This window comes from Equus caballus, chromosome 5 (genome assembly GCF_041296265.1).
Source record: "Equus caballus isolate H_3958 breed thoroughbred chromosome 5, TB-T2T, whole genome shotgun sequence".
In the NCBI taxonomy this organism is placed as follows: Eukaryota; Metazoa; Chordata; class Mammalia; order Perissodactyla; family Equidae; genus Equus; species Equus caballus.
This window is the reverse complement of record NC_091688.1, coordinates 41,979,111-41,995,840: the sequence shown is the minus strand read 5'-3', so window position 1 is coordinate 41,995,840 and position 16,730 is coordinate 41,979,111. Positions and strand designations below refer to the sequence as shown.

At 53.2% G+C, this 16,730-nt stretch overlaps 2 protein-coding genes across 2 annotated transcripts in view; one reads left to right on the top strand and one right to left on the bottom strand.

Moving 5' to 3' along the window:
* TDRD10 (tudor domain containing 10) overlaps nt 1-5,826 on the top strand; it is a 46,263-nt gene extending 40,437 nt beyond the window's left edge. The window contains exons 6-12 of the mRNA XM_070268117.1: nt 881-923; nt 1,259-1,340; nt 2,520-2,667; nt 2,933-3,078; nt 3,341-3,495; nt 5,117-5,187; nt 5,374-5,826. Coding sequence (XP_070124218.1) covers nt 881-923; nt 1,259-1,340; nt 2,520-2,667; nt 2,933-3,078; nt 3,341-3,495; nt 5,117-5,187; nt 5,374-5,406 — 678 coding nt within the window. The 3' untranslated portion in view covers nt 5,407-5,826. The remainder of the gene's footprint in view (nt 1-880; nt 924-1,258; nt 1,341-2,519; nt 2,668-2,932; nt 3,079-3,340; nt 3,496-5,116; nt 5,188-5,373) is intronic.
* A 1,843-nt stretch (nt 5,827-7,669) lies between these two features.
* Nucleotides 7,670-16,437, bottom strand: UBE2Q1 (ubiquitin conjugating enzyme E2 Q1). The gene is made up of 13 exons (XM_023641088.2): nt 15,986-16,437; nt 13,609-13,713; nt 13,163-13,267; nt 12,473-12,523; nt 10,759-10,899; nt 10,443-10,527; nt 10,100-10,160; nt 9,802-9,892; nt 9,622-9,680; nt 9,472-9,520; nt 9,087-9,182; nt 8,635-8,701; nt 7,670-8,158 (listed from the first exon to the last, which is right to left on the bottom strand). The coding sequence occupies exons 1-13, from the start codon at nt 16,310-16,312 to the stop codon at nt 8,127-8,129; spliced, it is 1,269 nt and encodes a 422-aa protein (XP_023496856.1). The 5' UTR covers nt 16,313-16,437; the 3' UTR covers nt 7,670-8,126.
* Between the last annotated feature and the right edge of the window lie 293 nt (nt 16,438-16,730).

Here is a 16,730-nt window from a genome sequence, read left to right as displayed (position 1 = left end):
CCACATGGGAGGGAGAGAGCAATGGCTGAGAAAGAGGTCCTGGCCGCAGGGGTGCTGTCCTCAAGAAGGCATGATGGTGCGAGACAGTGGCCACGGTAAGTAACAGGAGGGATGGTTGAGAGAGTAAGCGAGGGGGAATTCGGTGGTTTGGGTGGTGAGAAGATGAGGGACTTCCCAGCTGAGTACTTTCGGTTTTCCCGGATGAAGGGGTATAAGCTTGTCAGGTGGGGCTTGTGTGGGGAGTGTGGAGGGTTTGAAGAGAGGAGAGGGTGTGAAGTGGTCCACTGGGAGAGGAGGCAAGTAGACCTTCTAGGGGCTCATGGCGGGAGTGCAGCCTTGTGTCCATTGGCGAACAGTGGTCGTGTGTGTTCTCCAGCAGCAGTCAGCGGTGATAAGCGGCAGATACGTGTGTTTAACTGGGGCTGGGGGTTCCAGGTGAGAGCACTGGAGAGAGGGGAGCCAGCGTGGGTTGAGGGGCTGCAGGGTGTAATGAGTGGCAGGGCACCCAGGCCTTTCTGTCCCCACCCAGCCCTGCTTCCAGCATAACCATTTCCCCCGCTTTCTCCTCTTTCTCCCTCTGAGAAGTGCCAGCAGGGACTTCCCAGGCTAAGCAGTCCTGGACTTCTGGGACTCAGTCCTGATGGAGTACCCCCAGCGCCACCTCCCTCCCTCCCGTCCGTTTCTGAACGTTTCTTCTTTGGTTGGCTCAGGATCCCAGCGAGAGAGGGGAAAGTGGGGGTGTCCCAGAAGTCTCCTAAAGCCTGTGTCAGCGAGGGGCTGTTGCTGCTCTGTCTCCCCATCTGCTTGGAGGGGTTCAGCTATAAATCAATGAAATAAATACTGCCATGCCTGAGGGATACCTTTTCCTTTTCTCCCTTAGGTTTTGGAGAAGGCTTCTGGTCAAGGATTTGCCAAAAGCACTGGTGAGACCCGGAGCGGCCATCTCTTGCCTGCAGTGTCTCTAGAGCTCCCGATCTACTTTGCCCAGCCTCCTTTCCAGCTTTGTTCCATGTTTGCCCTCAGTGTAGGGAATGCCCCTTTCTGTTGCTCTAGGATGCTTTCTTGATTGAGGAATATCCTCCAGGACACCCTCCCCATCCAGCGGAGGGTCTGAAGGCTGAGCTGGAAGGATGTGGCTTCAAAGCCCATCTTATCCCACCTCTGCGGGCAGGCCAGGGCCTCAGGGCGGGTGGAGCGGGGCACACAGTCCGCTGGGGACAGCCCTGCTGCCTCTAGGACTTGATCTTCTGGTTTCCAGCTTGTACACAGCTCACTCCTAAAGCTTCTGGAGAGACGGAGAAACCGAGGACAACCTTCTTTGCAGTTCCCATGGAAATGAGGTGAGCGGAGGTGTAGAGAGACCACCGGGGCAAATGGCGACTACAGACATGGTTCATTCCCTGGAGGATGGGGTCAGGAATGATGCTGGTGGGGGATGAAGTTTTCAGGAACGCCTGCACAGACCCAGGCACTAAGGCTGTGACTTCAGACCCACAGTGACTTAAAACATCTGTTTCCACTTATGTACAGTGAAGGCCTGTGACTCTCCCTCACCCTGGATGCCATATCAGCAGGTCCACAACATCTTCTGCTTTAACAAGTGGACACCATTCTTTTTGTTGTTGTTGTTGTTGAGTTAATGATAGGTTACAATCTTGTGAAATTTCAGTTGTACATTGATGTTTGTCAGTCGTGTTGTAGGTGCACCACTTCACCCTTTGTGCCCACCCCCCACCCCACCTTTTCCCTGGTAGAAGTGGACACCATTCTTAATGACAGGGATGCCAGAATAATCTGACTTGAAATGCTATAGGAGAGTGGTTATTTTATTTTATTTTATATTTTTTGGTGAGGAAGATTGGCCCTGAGCTAACATCTGTGCCAGTCTGCCTCTATTTTGTATGTGGGATGCTGCCACAGCATGACTTGATGGGTAGTGTGTAGGTCTGTGCCCTGGGTCCTGGCCCGTGAACCTGGGCTGCTGAAGTGGAGCGTGTGAACTTAACCACTGTGCCACCGGGCTGGCCCCCTGGTTTTGTTTTTTTAAAGCAGCAGTGTTGCCTTGCTGACCACGTGTGACTTAGGCAGGTGATAAAGTTTGTGCATTGGGCATGTGCTGAAATACGGGGAGGAGTGAATCTGGGGTTGAAAACATGTCCTGGGTCGTGGCCGGCCCACACTCGCATCATTTAGAGGTTCATGAGTCACTTTGGCAGGCTCAGGGTCAGCCCAGCGAGGGCTTTTGCCTGTCTCACTCTATGGCATTCCCCGGTGTGTTTTGCTTCCCTCACTGCTCCCCCTTCCCAGACTCCCAAGCCCCTGGGCCCCCTGGCACGGTGCTTCCTCTGCTCTGCATTAGGATGCCTTGAGTACTCGTCCCCTACCCCGGAGGGGTGAGCGCGGCTCTCCAGCTCAGGGTGATCCTCCTGCCTGTGGCCTGCCCAGCATCCTCCAGGACGGTGCCAGTGGAATCGCTCCTTCCTTCTCCCTCTTCCCTTTGTTCCCTGCTCCTCCTGCAGAGGGTCCTTCCTGGTGCTGCTCCTGAGGGAGTGCTTCCGAGACCTGTGCTGGCTGGCCACCATCCACAACATCGGCGGGGAGGTGGGGCTGCTGGTGACCAGCATCGTCCCGCAGACCCCATTCTTCTGGGCCATGCATGTCACTGAGGTACGGGCTTGTTGGTGGCCCTCTTGGGCTTCGGCACCTTCCCGCGGAGCCTTCTTGGGGTGAGTGTGGTGTGGGGGCCAGTCAGTGGTGCAGATCAGGGTGACCGCAGTCCGATCCCTGGCTTCAGTGTCCTCCTCCCTCCCACCTCATATGTTTGGTTCCCTTGGGGCCAATTAGCGACACTGGAGTAACAGGTGACATCCGCAGAGACAGATGTGTGATGCGAAGCAGGCAGTGAGGCCCGTTGCGTTTGGCCCATCTGCAGACTCTGCACCGGAACATGCAGGCGCTGTTCAGCACCCTGGCCCAGGCGGAGGAGCGGCAGCCCTACCTGCAGGACTCGGCCGTGCAGCGCGGGACCCGCTGTCTGGCGGAGTACCACCTGGGTGATTACGGGCGGGCCTGGAACAGGTGTGTGCCCGGGGGGCTGGAGGGTGCAGGAGGGGCCGCGGGCCGAGCAGTGCCTCCCCTCCCTCTTTTCTCCCTCCTTTGGACTCTGGCTTCTTTCCTGCTGCTTCCTCTCAAGATCTTGTCTGCTTGTTACGGCTTCCCTGTCCAAGGAAGGGAAAAGCACAGAAACTCACTGCTCCTCCGTCTGGACCTTCAAGCCCTCCTTGTTGAGGAGCTCTGTGCACGGCAGCAGGTGGAACAGCCCTCCTCTCCCTCTGGCCAGGTGCTGGGTGCTGGACCGGGTGGACGCCTGGGCTGTGGTCATGTTCATCGATTTTGGCCGGTCGGCCACCATCCCGGTGCAGTCCCTGCGCAGCCTGGATAGCGACGACTTCTGGACCATCCCCCCTCTGACTCAGCCATTCATGCTGGAGAAAGGTAAACCATCCTCCTCTCCCCGCTCTTCCTGAGGACGTCAGGGGTGGGAGATGCTGTGCCTGCCCCCAGATCTCAGCGGCGAATGGCGCAAGGGGCCAGAGGCCCTCGGGGTGCCTTTCAGCCTCTCGTCTTTTGATCTCACCCCAGTTTTTGGCATCTGCCCCTTGCAAAGCTGCCTCTTGAGTGCTGGTTTTCATACCTGGGTTCTCTGAGCCCCAAGATCCCGAGAGAGACCTCAGGTACTGCCCGAAGGCCAAGTTCTCCGGTGGGGCAGGGAGGGCGGGCTTCTCACCACACTTCTGCCAGCGCTGGTCAGCTCTCATCTGTTTTATGTGCATTGAATTTTGCTTAAGATTTCATTGCAAAAGGATTCTGTTCTGGAAGAAAACTAAAATTTGAAAGCTAGTGACAGGGATAAGCACTGGACTCGGGGTCTTCTCCTGATGGGCCGTTACTTTAGATCCAGACACCCGTCGGGGCCTCAGTTCCTACGTCCTTGAGATGGAGAGGCCTCGTGCTTGCTCTGCCCCTTCTGAAGATTGGGGTTGGGTGAAATGTGAGGATGACAGAATGCTTTGGGGGATGAGGAGGAGAGGTGGAGGTGAAGAAACACGGACACACACACTCTCTCTCTCTCTCTTTCTCTCACACACACACACACACACACACACACACACACACACACACAACCAGTAAGATGGAAAAGCACCTCCACACAGCGCAGAGCCAAGGCTCCCTGGGAGGGGGCACCCCCCAGAGGTTGTCTTGGGTCATTGCATGAAGAGGGCCCCTGCTGCCCAGCCTGGGGAGTAACAAGCTGACAGCCAGAGCTCGGAGCTCCAGGTCGGCTGAGCCTGACTGCTTGGGTGTTGGAGGGTGGCCCAGAGCAGAGGGGCCCTCGCCCCAAAGAGCAGCTCCCAGCCTGTCAGAGGGGCCAGATCCGGGGGTGCTCACTCTCGTGTGGACTTGGAGACGGCCCTGAGAGGTCAGGCAGGCAGGGGTACAATTTTCCTCCTTTTATGGAGGAGAAAAGTAAGGCTCAGAAAAGTGAAAGGACCTTCTTTATGTTTCATAACAAGAAAATAGCAAAGCTGGGAACTGAGGTCTGACTCTTGATAGGAGCCAGTTTCATGCATAGAGTCCCAGAGTTTGGGGGGATGGCAGGATCTGAGTAGGGGAGAAAGGTGGGTTTCTGACCAGTGTGCTGCCCTGCCTGTTGCCACCGTGAGAGTGCTCACTCCTTGTGGTGAAGGCCTCTCTGCTCTTTAACCTCCATCTCTCTCTCCAGCCCAAACTCTCAGAGCAGAGTTGAGTGAACACAATTTTCTGTCCCCAGAATTTCCCATTAGAGAATGTAACAGCCCAGATCCCTGTAATTATTTTAACAACAATAATAATGCCTCCTTTTATGTGCTCTTACTTTGCCCTCCCCCACCTTTCCAGCATTTACCACCTCATTTTATCCTGGCAGCAGGGAGTTCACACTGACTAGCAGAGACTTGTCCGGAGGAGCTGGTCTGCAGCCAGAGCGCTTCCCCACCGCGGCCTCTTGCTTCCCTCCCTTGCTCCTCCTGCCTGATCAAGTGCCACCAAGGTTTTGTTGTTGTGTTTTGTTTTGTAGACATTTTGAGTTCGTATCAGGTTATCCATCGCATCCTCAAAGGGAAGATCACTGGTGCTTTGAACTTGGAGGTAACTGCCCCGTATCAAGCTCTTCCCCTCCCCTCCCCCCTCGGGGCTCTCAGCTGCAGCCTCGATCCTGCATGTTTTCCTGGCCTGTGTTCCCTTTGACGAAACAAACTGAAGTTATCCAAGGGGTTGGTGGACTGGCTAGGGACGGTCCTTCCTTCCCGCTGAGACTTTGTGTTTCTCTTCCAGTCGCACATCCTGAAGTTTGAAGAGTTTAAATAACGTGGCTACAATCAGTGTGTTCCCTCCCTGGTCCAGATTCTGCCGGCGCTGCCCTCTTGTACCCCTTTCGTTCTCGAGGCCTTGGGGGTGAATAGGCCACACTGGTGCCCAGCATTGATTTGATTCCCATTTGCCCCCAGCTCACCTCTCAAAAAAGAGAGAGTGAAGTCCCAATTTCTCGTATTTTTGGTTCCCCAACTCAGCATGAACATTTGAACCAAACATAGGAAGCTTCTATGAGGTTGAAAGCCTGAGGGAACCCATGTATTCCTTTCTGTGTCTCTTCTTTGCACCATATAGTGCCATATCAGTTGCCCTAAGATTCTGCTTAATTTTTCTGGCGTTCCATTGTAGGATCAGGTGGGGAGCACTAGCCAGTGAGCCGTCAACTTGATGAATAAACGTTGGCATGTTTCACAAGTTTGGGGTGATCCATTCCTGTCTGGCCACCCCTCCCAGCCCTGCCTCCTAAAATGCCGCGGTGAGATTGAGAAGCAGCCATGTGCCTCACGCGTTCCCTCAGCTCCATTCTTGGACTCTGGGGCTGCCCCTGCCCGGGGATATAGATGCACACGCGAGGGATCCGGTAACAACCTAAAAGTTTGTTTCATTTCTGCCTGCCTTAGTGGAGAGCAGAAAATTGGTTCAGGATGATAGGGTCTTGATTCTTTTTTATGCTTTGTAATTTCATTAGAACCTTAAACTTAAGGTCATGAAAGGGAGTGTTAGGTTTGACGGGAACAGTGGAAGATTCTCTTAGTGTTGGTATACAACTCAGGAGCTGGCGTTTTCCTTTATGTCAGGTGAACATGGACCCAATTATTTCTTTAAATAATTTTATTAGAGCCAAACTATTTAAATAATTTTATTTGTTTCATCCTTTGGTAGATGAGAAAAATACATTACAAAATACATTATACAGAGGACAGCTCACAGTACACATTACTAAAAACACAATCTACATTCCAGCCAGGGCTGGTGATAAGTTCTGAGGAAAGCCACAGAGGCCTTGAAAACCAGGTGTCAGCTCTATGGAATGAGTTTTCCCCTTGGGTCCCCTCTTTATCTCAATCTCAACATATATTAGCACCCCATCTCAGGTGGGCGTGGGTAGAGTTAGAGCAGCATTGAGTGGGACCAGTGAACTCATCCACCTGAAGCAGCAAGACATTAAAATCCCTTCAAAGAAAAGGGGGTTAAATGACCACTGTTAAAATTGCTGTGTCTCAAACAGCATTGCAGAGCTCTCGCGTCCCACAGGTTCCTAGGCAGCTGTCTGGAGTCTGGGCTTTCTAAGACTTTCTCGGCCGTCCCTAGTCTGTCATTTCAGTCACTGTCCAGCCTGTGGGCACAATCTGTCCTAAGAGACTGTCTCAGCCTGAGAGCAAGCTTAGTGACCCAGACAGGTAGGTAGTGCGTGTCACATGCAGACATCATGCCCACACCTTCAAATAGCGTGTACAGACACCACAGCCCTGACAGTTCTAGCTCAGCAGACTTCCCACCTCACTCTCCCCTTCCCAGCAGTTCCAGAGCCTGAGTTGAGGACACAGGTGTACAGAACCCGCCCCCCCCCCCCCCCACACATTAAAACAGTAAGGACCCACCCTATGGGAGTGGCTTGAGAGAATCCATAATTCTCCAAACCAAGCCACTTACTTCAGAGCTATGCCCATCTCCTCTTACAAGACCAAATGAAGTAAGAGACAGGATGACCAGAGGAGCTACCAAGGAACACCTTTCAGTGCTCGTTAGGAGCCAGTGTCCAGGGGGTAGGGAACCAGTGAATGCCAGGTTGTAGCAAGATTGTGTTGCTGAGACCAGGAAGGCCACAGACACACTGAGACTGTGCCTCCGTCCCCAGTTCATTTAAAAACAGTTCTGTGAAGCAGCCTCTTAGGCCTCCTTCCTCATTTTTTCCCTTAAAACTTTGAAAACACCTGTGACTAGAGAAGAACAGTAGCCCTAAGAATTAAGGTCATCATTTCAGCCTGCTGCATTGTGGTTTAGCAGGCTGGGCTCTGCACTCCAAGGGAAACAAGTGCTGGTCGTTCCAGAGGCCTTCAGGAGAACTCTGGGGCTGAGCCAGGCGTGTGCTTCAGCTCCACCTTTCTCTGGCTTCAGTAGCAAAGTACAGCCTCTCATCATCTTCACCACAGCCACAGTGGACCTGGTACCCCTCCCCACCACCCAAGTACTTCAGGGGATGGGGGTGGGGTGGGATGTGGGAATAAAAATAAATATGAGTCAAGACCAGCACATCTTCAAATTAACAAACTGTAATTGTTTTCCCAAAGATACATTTTTTTCATACACATCCATCATACACTGTAACCAAAAAAAGCAGTGTACATGAAATAAGAGAAAATAAATTAAAAATCCATAGCATAGGTAAGGAGGCTCTAGTCTGGAGCACAGCTGAGTTTCCAGCAATATAAGGAGGCTTGAAAGTTTCTTTTATAAGAATGCCTGCTAGCAAGGGTTCCAGCCAGGTGGTTGGTTGGTCTGTAAGTCAGTCTTGAGTACTTGAAACAGTTCTGTGTGTGTTTTTTTTCCTTAGCGTTTAGAATAGCCATCATTGTCCTGCAATAGGCAGAGCTATCACGTCCAGGAAAAATGAGGGAGGGAACCACAGAGGCAGCGTGAGATCCAAATACAGCATTCAAAGGTAATTGGTCCAGTGGTGCCTGGGGAAGGAGGAGGGGAAGGACACTCCAGGGTTAGCCATCTTCCTTTGGGGGTGTGTACCAGCCTGCAAAAACACCAAACAAAACAGTCAGTGAGATGGAGGCTGAAGCCCACCCTCACAACAGCAATGACAGAAGACATCTTCAGGGTTACAGGCGAAAAGATCCTAGGAAGGGATTCCCAGCAAGCGGGGAGAGACAGTGTATGGGAAGCTGAGAAACTGCCAACCTGGAGATCATAAGGAAAGGGAGAATGAGGTGCCCAACCTGAGATGACAGAAGAGTGAGATGAGTTTTCTCAAAGGGCAGTCGGCAAGGGGAGCAGCGCCAACCCTACAGGTGGCATGATGGTTGGTGCTGTTCTGGGAGAAGAGGAGGCCGTTAGCCACCTCCAGCCCTTCTTTGGAGAACAGGTGCAGGTGCTGTGTTAATGGGTGGTAAAGGCTCAGAAACCAAAAGAAAGGGTTCTTGCTATTTGGCTGCAAGTGAAAGCCTCAGGCCTGGCAAGTGTCCGAATCTCGAGTCCTGGCTCCAGCCTCACCGTTTTTTTCGTGGATCTGCACCAAGGACTTGTAGGACTGCTGTGCTCTTGTCAGACTGTACTGAGACTGGGGAGAGGAAACCACCAAATCAGGTCACAGCCAGCTGTGCCCTTACTGTCCCTCACCTTCCATAGGCTGCCACCACCCAGAGACCCAGAGTCCTGGCTCCCAGTAGTTTGCTCTGTTGACACAGTACCCTCCATCTGGAAGGTCCCTTTGGGGTGCAACGCCATAGCCTTCCCTTTCCAGACCCATACCCTCCCAGAAGACTTAGGATGCCTCTCAGACCAAAGCCCTTATCCTACTCCCACTGTGGATATCCCAGGCCTGCTCATCTGATGCTGCCAGCCCAGAGGCCTCATCCTCTCGGTCCCTGAAAGAAGGCACCTGGCCTGCTAGGGGCCCAGACTGTATGTGGCGCTGTCCCACAGTCCCAGGCCGGGCTCCTTACTTTGTTGGCTCCGAACTGCACTCGTGCTTTTCCCTTCACCAGTGTGGCACTGATCTGCATGATCACGGACTCTATTGAGTAGGCACTGCTCCAGCCCTGGGCAACAGGGAGGGACAAAGCAAACCAGTCAGAAGAGTTTTCAGAGAAACCTTGCACTTGTTCTCCGGCAAGCAGCTACATATACAGAAGGGCCCTTGCCCTTCACTCCGGAACAGCCATCACCTGCCTGCCTGGGTCAGTGGGTGAGGCCCTGCCCGGCAGGATGAAAGGGCCACACTGTGCCTATCACCCAACCCGTGGGGGGGGGGGGGGGGTGGTGTGGGGGAGTAAAGCTCAGCCCAGCCCTGCCCACAGCAGCCTAGCCAAGAGCGAGACACACACTCACCTGTTTGGTGAGAAGTTCCATGCAGATGGCACCTCCGCCCAGAACATACCTGCAGAAGAAAGGTCAGTCAGTTGTGCCTGGCAAAAGCTCCACACCCCTGCCTTCCCCTCTGCAACAGGAGCCGCCCTCTGCCCTTTTGGAGCCACTCACCCTCCGGAGAGGACTGGAGAGACAACCCTGACAAACGGTGGGTCAAAGGGAAAGTTATCCTGAGAGAGAGAGACAGAGGCCACAATCAGGGAGGGGAGGCCAGTGTCCTCCACAGGACTGCGGGGCAGGGAAGGACACCTAGGCCAAGGCGGGAGGAACTAGAAAAGGAAACAGTCTTACTTTAAAGGAAAAGTTAAGTAGGATGAAGTCGGCTCCTTCTTTCTCTTTGAGGATCTGGAGATCGTTGTGCAAAGCGCTGTCCTGGTCAACTCTATGAAGCAACAAGTCTGGGCTCACACTCCTGGTCCCAGCTCAGGAGCCTCATGACAGCTCCCACACCCCTAGGCTAGCAGCAGAGGGACAAAACAGTGCCCACACTCGCTCCTGGGACCCTGAAACTAACAAGCTCACAGCACTGCCCTGGAGACTCCCACCACTCACACTAAACTTCCTTTCCAATCCCAGAGTCCCCACTCACTTGAGGAGTTTGACATTCCAATCATACAGACTGTCATTCACGAGTTCGACTGCATAGTTTCCTGAAAGGGAGGAGGAAGATAGGTGTTATTAGGACAGTCCAGGTGGTAAGTGGTCCCTCATACAGATCCCTTTCCCAGGCTGAGAGAAAAAAGATCGAAGGTTCTAAGAGGTTCACCCCAGATGGACATGCATCCAATCTAAACCATGGGCTTGAGGAGTTCCATTCTTGGCCTGGAAAGTTCACAAGCATTTGTATATCCCAAACCTCTCAGGGCCCATTACCACTATCATACATTTCTTTATGAGAAGCTCCAGTTCAGGCCCCTCTGAGGCAAACTCACCGCCTTTGAAACTCTGTGATCGGTATATATCCCTGAGCTCCTTCATCAGCCGGTCAGTGGCCTGCACCGAGCCAGACACTGCACCCTGCAAGGGAGGGAAGACAGAAACATCCCACAGTCATGGGGTTTGGAAATACGCACACTAGACCTTAGGGGCAGTGTGGCAGCCTGCCCAGGATTTTGGCAAGGATTAGGCACATCCATAAGCCACCAAAAAAAAAGGAGTTTACTCCCCAGACTGATACACCATGGCCTACCACCTCCCAGCCAGTGCCCACCAACCCCTTGGCTCAGCTTCTCCCTAGAAGGCACGTACATTTAAGTAATCTTGCCTCTGGTTCTTTTTAATTTTCTCTAGTATGGCCAAGTTTTCTTTTCCGATGCCATCATCTTCAGATTTCTTGCCCTCAGCTGGCTCTTCCTCTTTCATTTCATAGTGATCTAGGTCTTCTGTGTCCTGGAGGAGGTTTGGATGGGAGTGGGGTAGAGGAAGAAAGAAACCAACACAGGTTGTGGAGGCAGCCATCCCCTTCAGTCCCGTTTGGCCTAGAGCTGCAAGTTAACACACGGTGGTCTAGCTAGCAGGCTAATGAACACGATACCCTTTCCTTTTCTGGAACAATTCCCAGTCCCATTCCCACCACAATCCAAATAACAAGGTCAATCTCTCCTCCTAGGCAGTTCTCAAGCAGCAGAACTATATGAGGACCCAGGGAAAGCAAGCAGGGGCTCAGCCCTCTTGTTCCCCAGACTGACCCTGCTCCAACCATCCCTAAACTCTCCCTTGGCAGCAGAAACTCTTCCTTAATTTATAGAAACTCTGGCTTGATGTTGTGACTCAAAGCTAAGGTTTCACCAGATGATTGTCGTACCCAGGATTTCTTGGCACTCCAAGTCTAAAGGAGAAACCTGGATCAGAAATGTGCCCTCCCTACAAGTGCAGGGCCCAAGTCAGGTGTGCAGAGGCACCCACTGCCAGGATGCAAATGAGGGAGGTCAGGTACAGAATTAGCCCCTATTCACCCTGCTCTAAGTGAGCAAGCAGCTCACTGTGCATGGGGGAGGGGGAGCCCACATCCAGGATTCCGCCCCCTCAGATGCTGGAGGGGTGGCGCAGAAGGCTGTCCACTGTCTGAGAGGAGGTACGTTTCATATATCACCAGCCCTTTCTGCATCTTAAGACTCTAACAAAGTCACAGAAGTTTCAGAACCCGGGTCGCTAATCCAATGCTAGGAAACAAAGCCATCAGTGTGATCTCCTCGCTCTGGCAAGACACAGTTAATACTAACCTTCTAATTATTACATTAGCTGCTGACATCTACTGAATGTTTATTATATCTCAGGTACTGTACTAGATGCTATTCACTGTAGCTCATTTAATTCTTACGGCCACCATGCCATTATTGTACCATTACCCTCATTTACAGATGAGGAAGCTGAGGTCTCCTGAGGTTAACTATCACGCCCCAAGTCATACAACTCTTTAGTAGAGCTCAGACGTGAATCAAATTCGGTCTGGCTCTGAAGGTCAAATTCTTAACCATTATGTTACATTCCAGAAAAGTATCCAAGTTTTTAGAGAACATATCAGATCATTTAGCACTTATCATGTACTGTATGGAGCATTTTACATGCAATGCCTCATTTAATCTTCAAGACAACCAAATGAAGTTGATGTTATAATCCTATTTTATAAATAAGGGGACAACAGCTTAATGAGATTAGGCAAAATTCTCCAATTAAGACAGCTAGGAGATACAGGATGTGAACTCAGGTCTGACTCCAAAGCCATCTGAAATAAACTGGCTGCTTGATTTACATAGACTTGCACTTCACTGTCTTCAGTGGTTGAATGTGGGTGCCCTGCCTCCTCTACTACACTGACTGCTCCTTCAGGTCACTAAACCCGTCCTTATTCCTCTGGGATTTTCCTCTCCCCAGTTCTATTCTGGAGCTCTGTATACAGTGGGTGCTCAATGCTGAGACTGAGCGAGCTTCCCGCCAGTGCCGCCTTAGGCAGCAAGCCTACCTCAGGCATCTCCTCATCTTCGTCTTCTGAAGACACGTCTTCCTGTGTGCACTGTGGTGGGGAGGGGAAAGATGGAGATCAGAGCCCCGGTGGCTTCCTAGAAGGCAGCCTCTGACCTAGTCCCCTGGGCTCCAGGTTTGGAAAACTGTGCGCCTGCCCATACTGCTGCCAGCCTCTCTACCGGCCAGATCTGAGTAGAAGCAACAGCCCAGGGAATGACTTCACTACCAGCCTATTATCCTCCTACCATATGCCAAAGAATCAAACAGAAGCAAAATGGCTGTTTCTGTCACCTACCTCACAAATCCCAGTTTAATTTTCCCAAGAACCCCTCCTTTACTCAATTGTCTCTAGACTGACATTGTGTTCTCAGTTCTTGACCAGGGGCCTGGGTCCCCAGTGGCCACCAACTACTACTGCTAGTGGTAAAAATTCCCCCCTTCCTCTTGTCATGAAGGATGCTGCCCATGAAAGTGAGCTTTGAGAGAGAGGTGAAGCTACTAGTGCCCCATTTAGCTAGATTCCCATCAGGAGAAGAAAGAGACCAGGAGTCACGAAATGTCTGTGTGTTTGGAGTGCGTAGAGGTGAAGAGAAACTACTACAGATTCATCTCAATTAACATGTGTTTATTGAGTGCTGTGTGTGAGGCAAGGCTGCACAACAGGGCCCCAAGCCCCTCCACTGCTCACCTGCTCTGCTGGCAAGGGCTGATCCAGCATCTCCACATCTGGATGCTGAGGGAGGTTATAGAGTTTACACAGGTCGGAGATGATCCTCTTCAGATGCTGCAATAGCTGGGGGTAGGAGACCACAGTGACATCAAATACTCCTTCCCCACCCCAATCTGGACTGGTGCATGGATGAACTCTTAGCTTAGATCCCATGTTGGCACCTAGTTCCCTAAACCTGACGGACCATGTGGCTGTGGGAAGGAGTTTACTGGACCAATCCTGGGGCTGGTGCAGGGCTCTCCCTCTGGCTTCAGTAAGCAATTCCTCTAAGAAGTCTGGCCCCAAATGTTGAGCCCACTGCACCATCCACTTTCCAGATACATCTCCCTTTCACAGGATGTCTCCAGGACATGGGCCTCATAGGAAGAAAATGCACCCCCACCCCAACAACCTGGCCCCCTCACCAGAGTATTCCCCTTCTTTATGTCCACCAGCCTCTCCAAGACAGCAGCCAAGTTAGGGTCATCGGACTCCACCGACCAGATGGGGGGCACAGCAGGGTATGACTCCTGAGGGGAAAAGAGCAGGGAGAGTGGTCAAGATGGAGGACTCTGGGAAAAGCTAGATTTTGCCTGCCCTCAGCTTCCCAAGACTTCTAGTCCCTCTGCTCGTCCCTCACCCCCATTACACACACATAAAAGCCCAGCTCAGCAGGTCAGTCTCTAACCAAGCAGCTTGCCAACAAATCCTAGACCAGCAGAAAAGGTCCCTGGAAGGACCTGGACCCTTTTCTTTCTTTCCTCAAGAGTAAACATCAGAGAAAGCAGCACAGCCAAACTGCTAACAGTGAGGGAGGCCTCCTATCTACTGTGCTGCCTATACAAGTTCCAGACTTGAAATTCTTCCACACCCAGCACAGCGTCCTCCAACCCTCCTGCTTTTCAAACTCCATAATCAGCTGAGGAAGGGATCGCCTCATCACAATCACACTGATGTGAAAAAAAGCAGAGGCTGCAGCTCACTTTCATTTTAGCTAGGGAAGGAGGAATAAAGACTAGATCATATCTCCAGAACCCAATAGTAAAACGGTAGCAGGAAGACTCTCCCCACCTCACTCCCAAGAGAACCCCTCAAAGGCCAACTCTCCCCACTTCTCCCTTGGGAACCTGCCACCTTCTTGGTCCAGGCGTAGGCTGTAGGGCTCCACATGGCAGGCTGGGAGAAAGAAGCCTACGCTGCTAACATTCCCAGCATTCCTGAGCCACAGTGCCAAATGCAGCCTGACCAGACTCCCCCTCTGCCCAAACCAAGGGGGCCAGTCAGGCCAAGTCTCCTCTATAGGGGCCACAGGGAGTCTCACTGAGAACCTTCTAAACTAACTTCCTTCCAGAGACAAAGACAGTAGACGGCCTCTGGCAACTGCAAGGGCAGCTAGAAGGGGGCAAACCTACCCTTAAGGAATTGGAAGCTTAATTCAGGAAGAAAATTAACTCTGGAGGTTTCCACGCATGCCACTTCTACGGGGGTCTTAGCTCTGCCATGGCTCTAATCATCAATGCTGGAGGAAAACAAACTATCAAAGATACTGGAGTCTTCACCTGACTAAGCCACACCTAGTCCTTCAATAATCTCAACTTTTTAGCAGGGAAAAAAGTGGGGGAGGGAAATGGGAGCAGACAGAAGAAATGGGACACACGAGTTTTGGTGGGGCACCATCCAACCCAAGCTGAGGCTTGCCTCTCCAAACCTCGACCTGGTTTGATGAAGGAAAGGGATAGGAAACAAGAATCATGTAAATTGAATTCAGGCCCCTAAGTGCCAGACAATTCACAAATCTGTCCTTCCCCAAACTACTGACATTTGCAGTCTGCCTGCCTGGATAAAGTACTGTCCCCTGGCTCCTTAACCAATGCTCCTAGCAGGGAGAACACTGTCACAGCGGGTAGTATGAACCAATGTAAGTGCCACACCATGCAGTAGCAGACATTCCCAGAGTATCAGAGGCGAGCCCTCTTCAAGGGACGTTTGAGGGTAGACTAGACAGGAGACATGTGAGGTGTCTCCTAGTCCAGCACGCCTAGGATGGAAAGACGTTCACTGGGGAGAAAAGGAACTGCTCCTACTCAGAATAAAACGGACAGCCCTAGACAGCACCATCATTACCAGGAAAGGCAACAACCAGGGCAACTGGAAACATCCACAGGGAACAGGAGGGGAGTGGCAGATCTGCTACCAGCTGGGGCAAAAGGAGGAGAGTTAGAGGTTACACCAGAATAAAAGGGAATCGAAACAAGAGGAGTCAGTGAGCTGCAAACTATCACTTCGTAAAACTCAGAAAGCAAAGAGGGGCTGCATGAGAGACGCCTGGGCAGGGATCCCACAGGTGGTAACGTCCTAAGTCAAAGGTACTACTGAGAAAGGGGCATCGATGAAACGTGCCGAGTTCCAAGCGAGGTCCTTCCAGCTGAGGTCAGTGCAGAGGCCTGGAACCTTGAGATGAGAGTTAAGGGAAGGAAGGGGCATTGCTAGGTGACAACGTAAAGTCGTGAAGTAACCAAAAGGACCCAAAATCATAAACCTTGGGGTGTGGGTGGGTTAGTGGAAAGGGGCAGTCGAGGCGCCATATGTCGGGGTGTCCCTCATTACGAAGGGTCAATGGTAGAGATTCTGGGTGCACGGCAGAACCTCAAGCGGCAGAAACAAGTGTAACCTGAAGAGAAGGTGCCGAACCCAGAGAGGGGATTCGGCCTCCTTGGTCCTTTGAGAGCAAAAAACTGTACAGGGCGATCCTGAGTCCCTGACAAGGGGCCCCCGGAGAGGCGCAAGCGAGGGGGTCCTCACCGTGATGTTGCAGTGGATGCGGACGGGATCCCCAGGCACCGACCCCCGTGGGGGGAGATGCGGTCCGGGCGCGGCCCCCGCCCCGGCCCCTCCAGCCCCAGCCAGCAGGAACTCGCAGCTCAGCTCGTCCAGGCAGGCGCTGGCAATGCGGAAGCGCTCGTGGCCGCGGTGGAAGATGGACTCGAGCAGCTTCAGCTCCCGCCTCAGGCAGGGCCCCGGCCCCGGGCCCCCCCCTGGGCCGCCCCCGGCCCCCGGCGCCGCCCCCTGGCCCCCCAGCTGCTGCCCCGGCCCCGGCTGCTGCTGCCCCTGCGGCTGCGGCTGCTGCATCCTCCGCTCCGCTCCGCTCCGGGGCCGGCGGGCCGGGAGCCTCCGGCCTCCGCTCCGGGCTCCGCCGCCGCCGCCGCCGCCGCCGCCGCGGTCCGCACTTCCTGATCCCCCCTTCGCCAAGATGGCGCCGCCGCCACCTCCGGGACAGGGCCCCCCCCCTCCGCTCGCCGGCCCCCCCAGCCGCCGGAAGCCGCGCGCCCCTCCTCCTCCTCCTCCCCGGCGGCCACGCCTCCGTCCCCCCTCACGTGACCTCCCCGCGCTGGCCTCCTTCACGTGACCTCTCCCTCTTTCCCGCCCCCTCGTTCTCGACTGCCACCCTCGACATGTGACCCGGGGCTTCGGGCTAGCGGCTTTCAACGCCTCAGTGCGTGTTTACGTACATCGTGCGTGCGTGCGTGCGTGCGGCGACCCTCGCCGG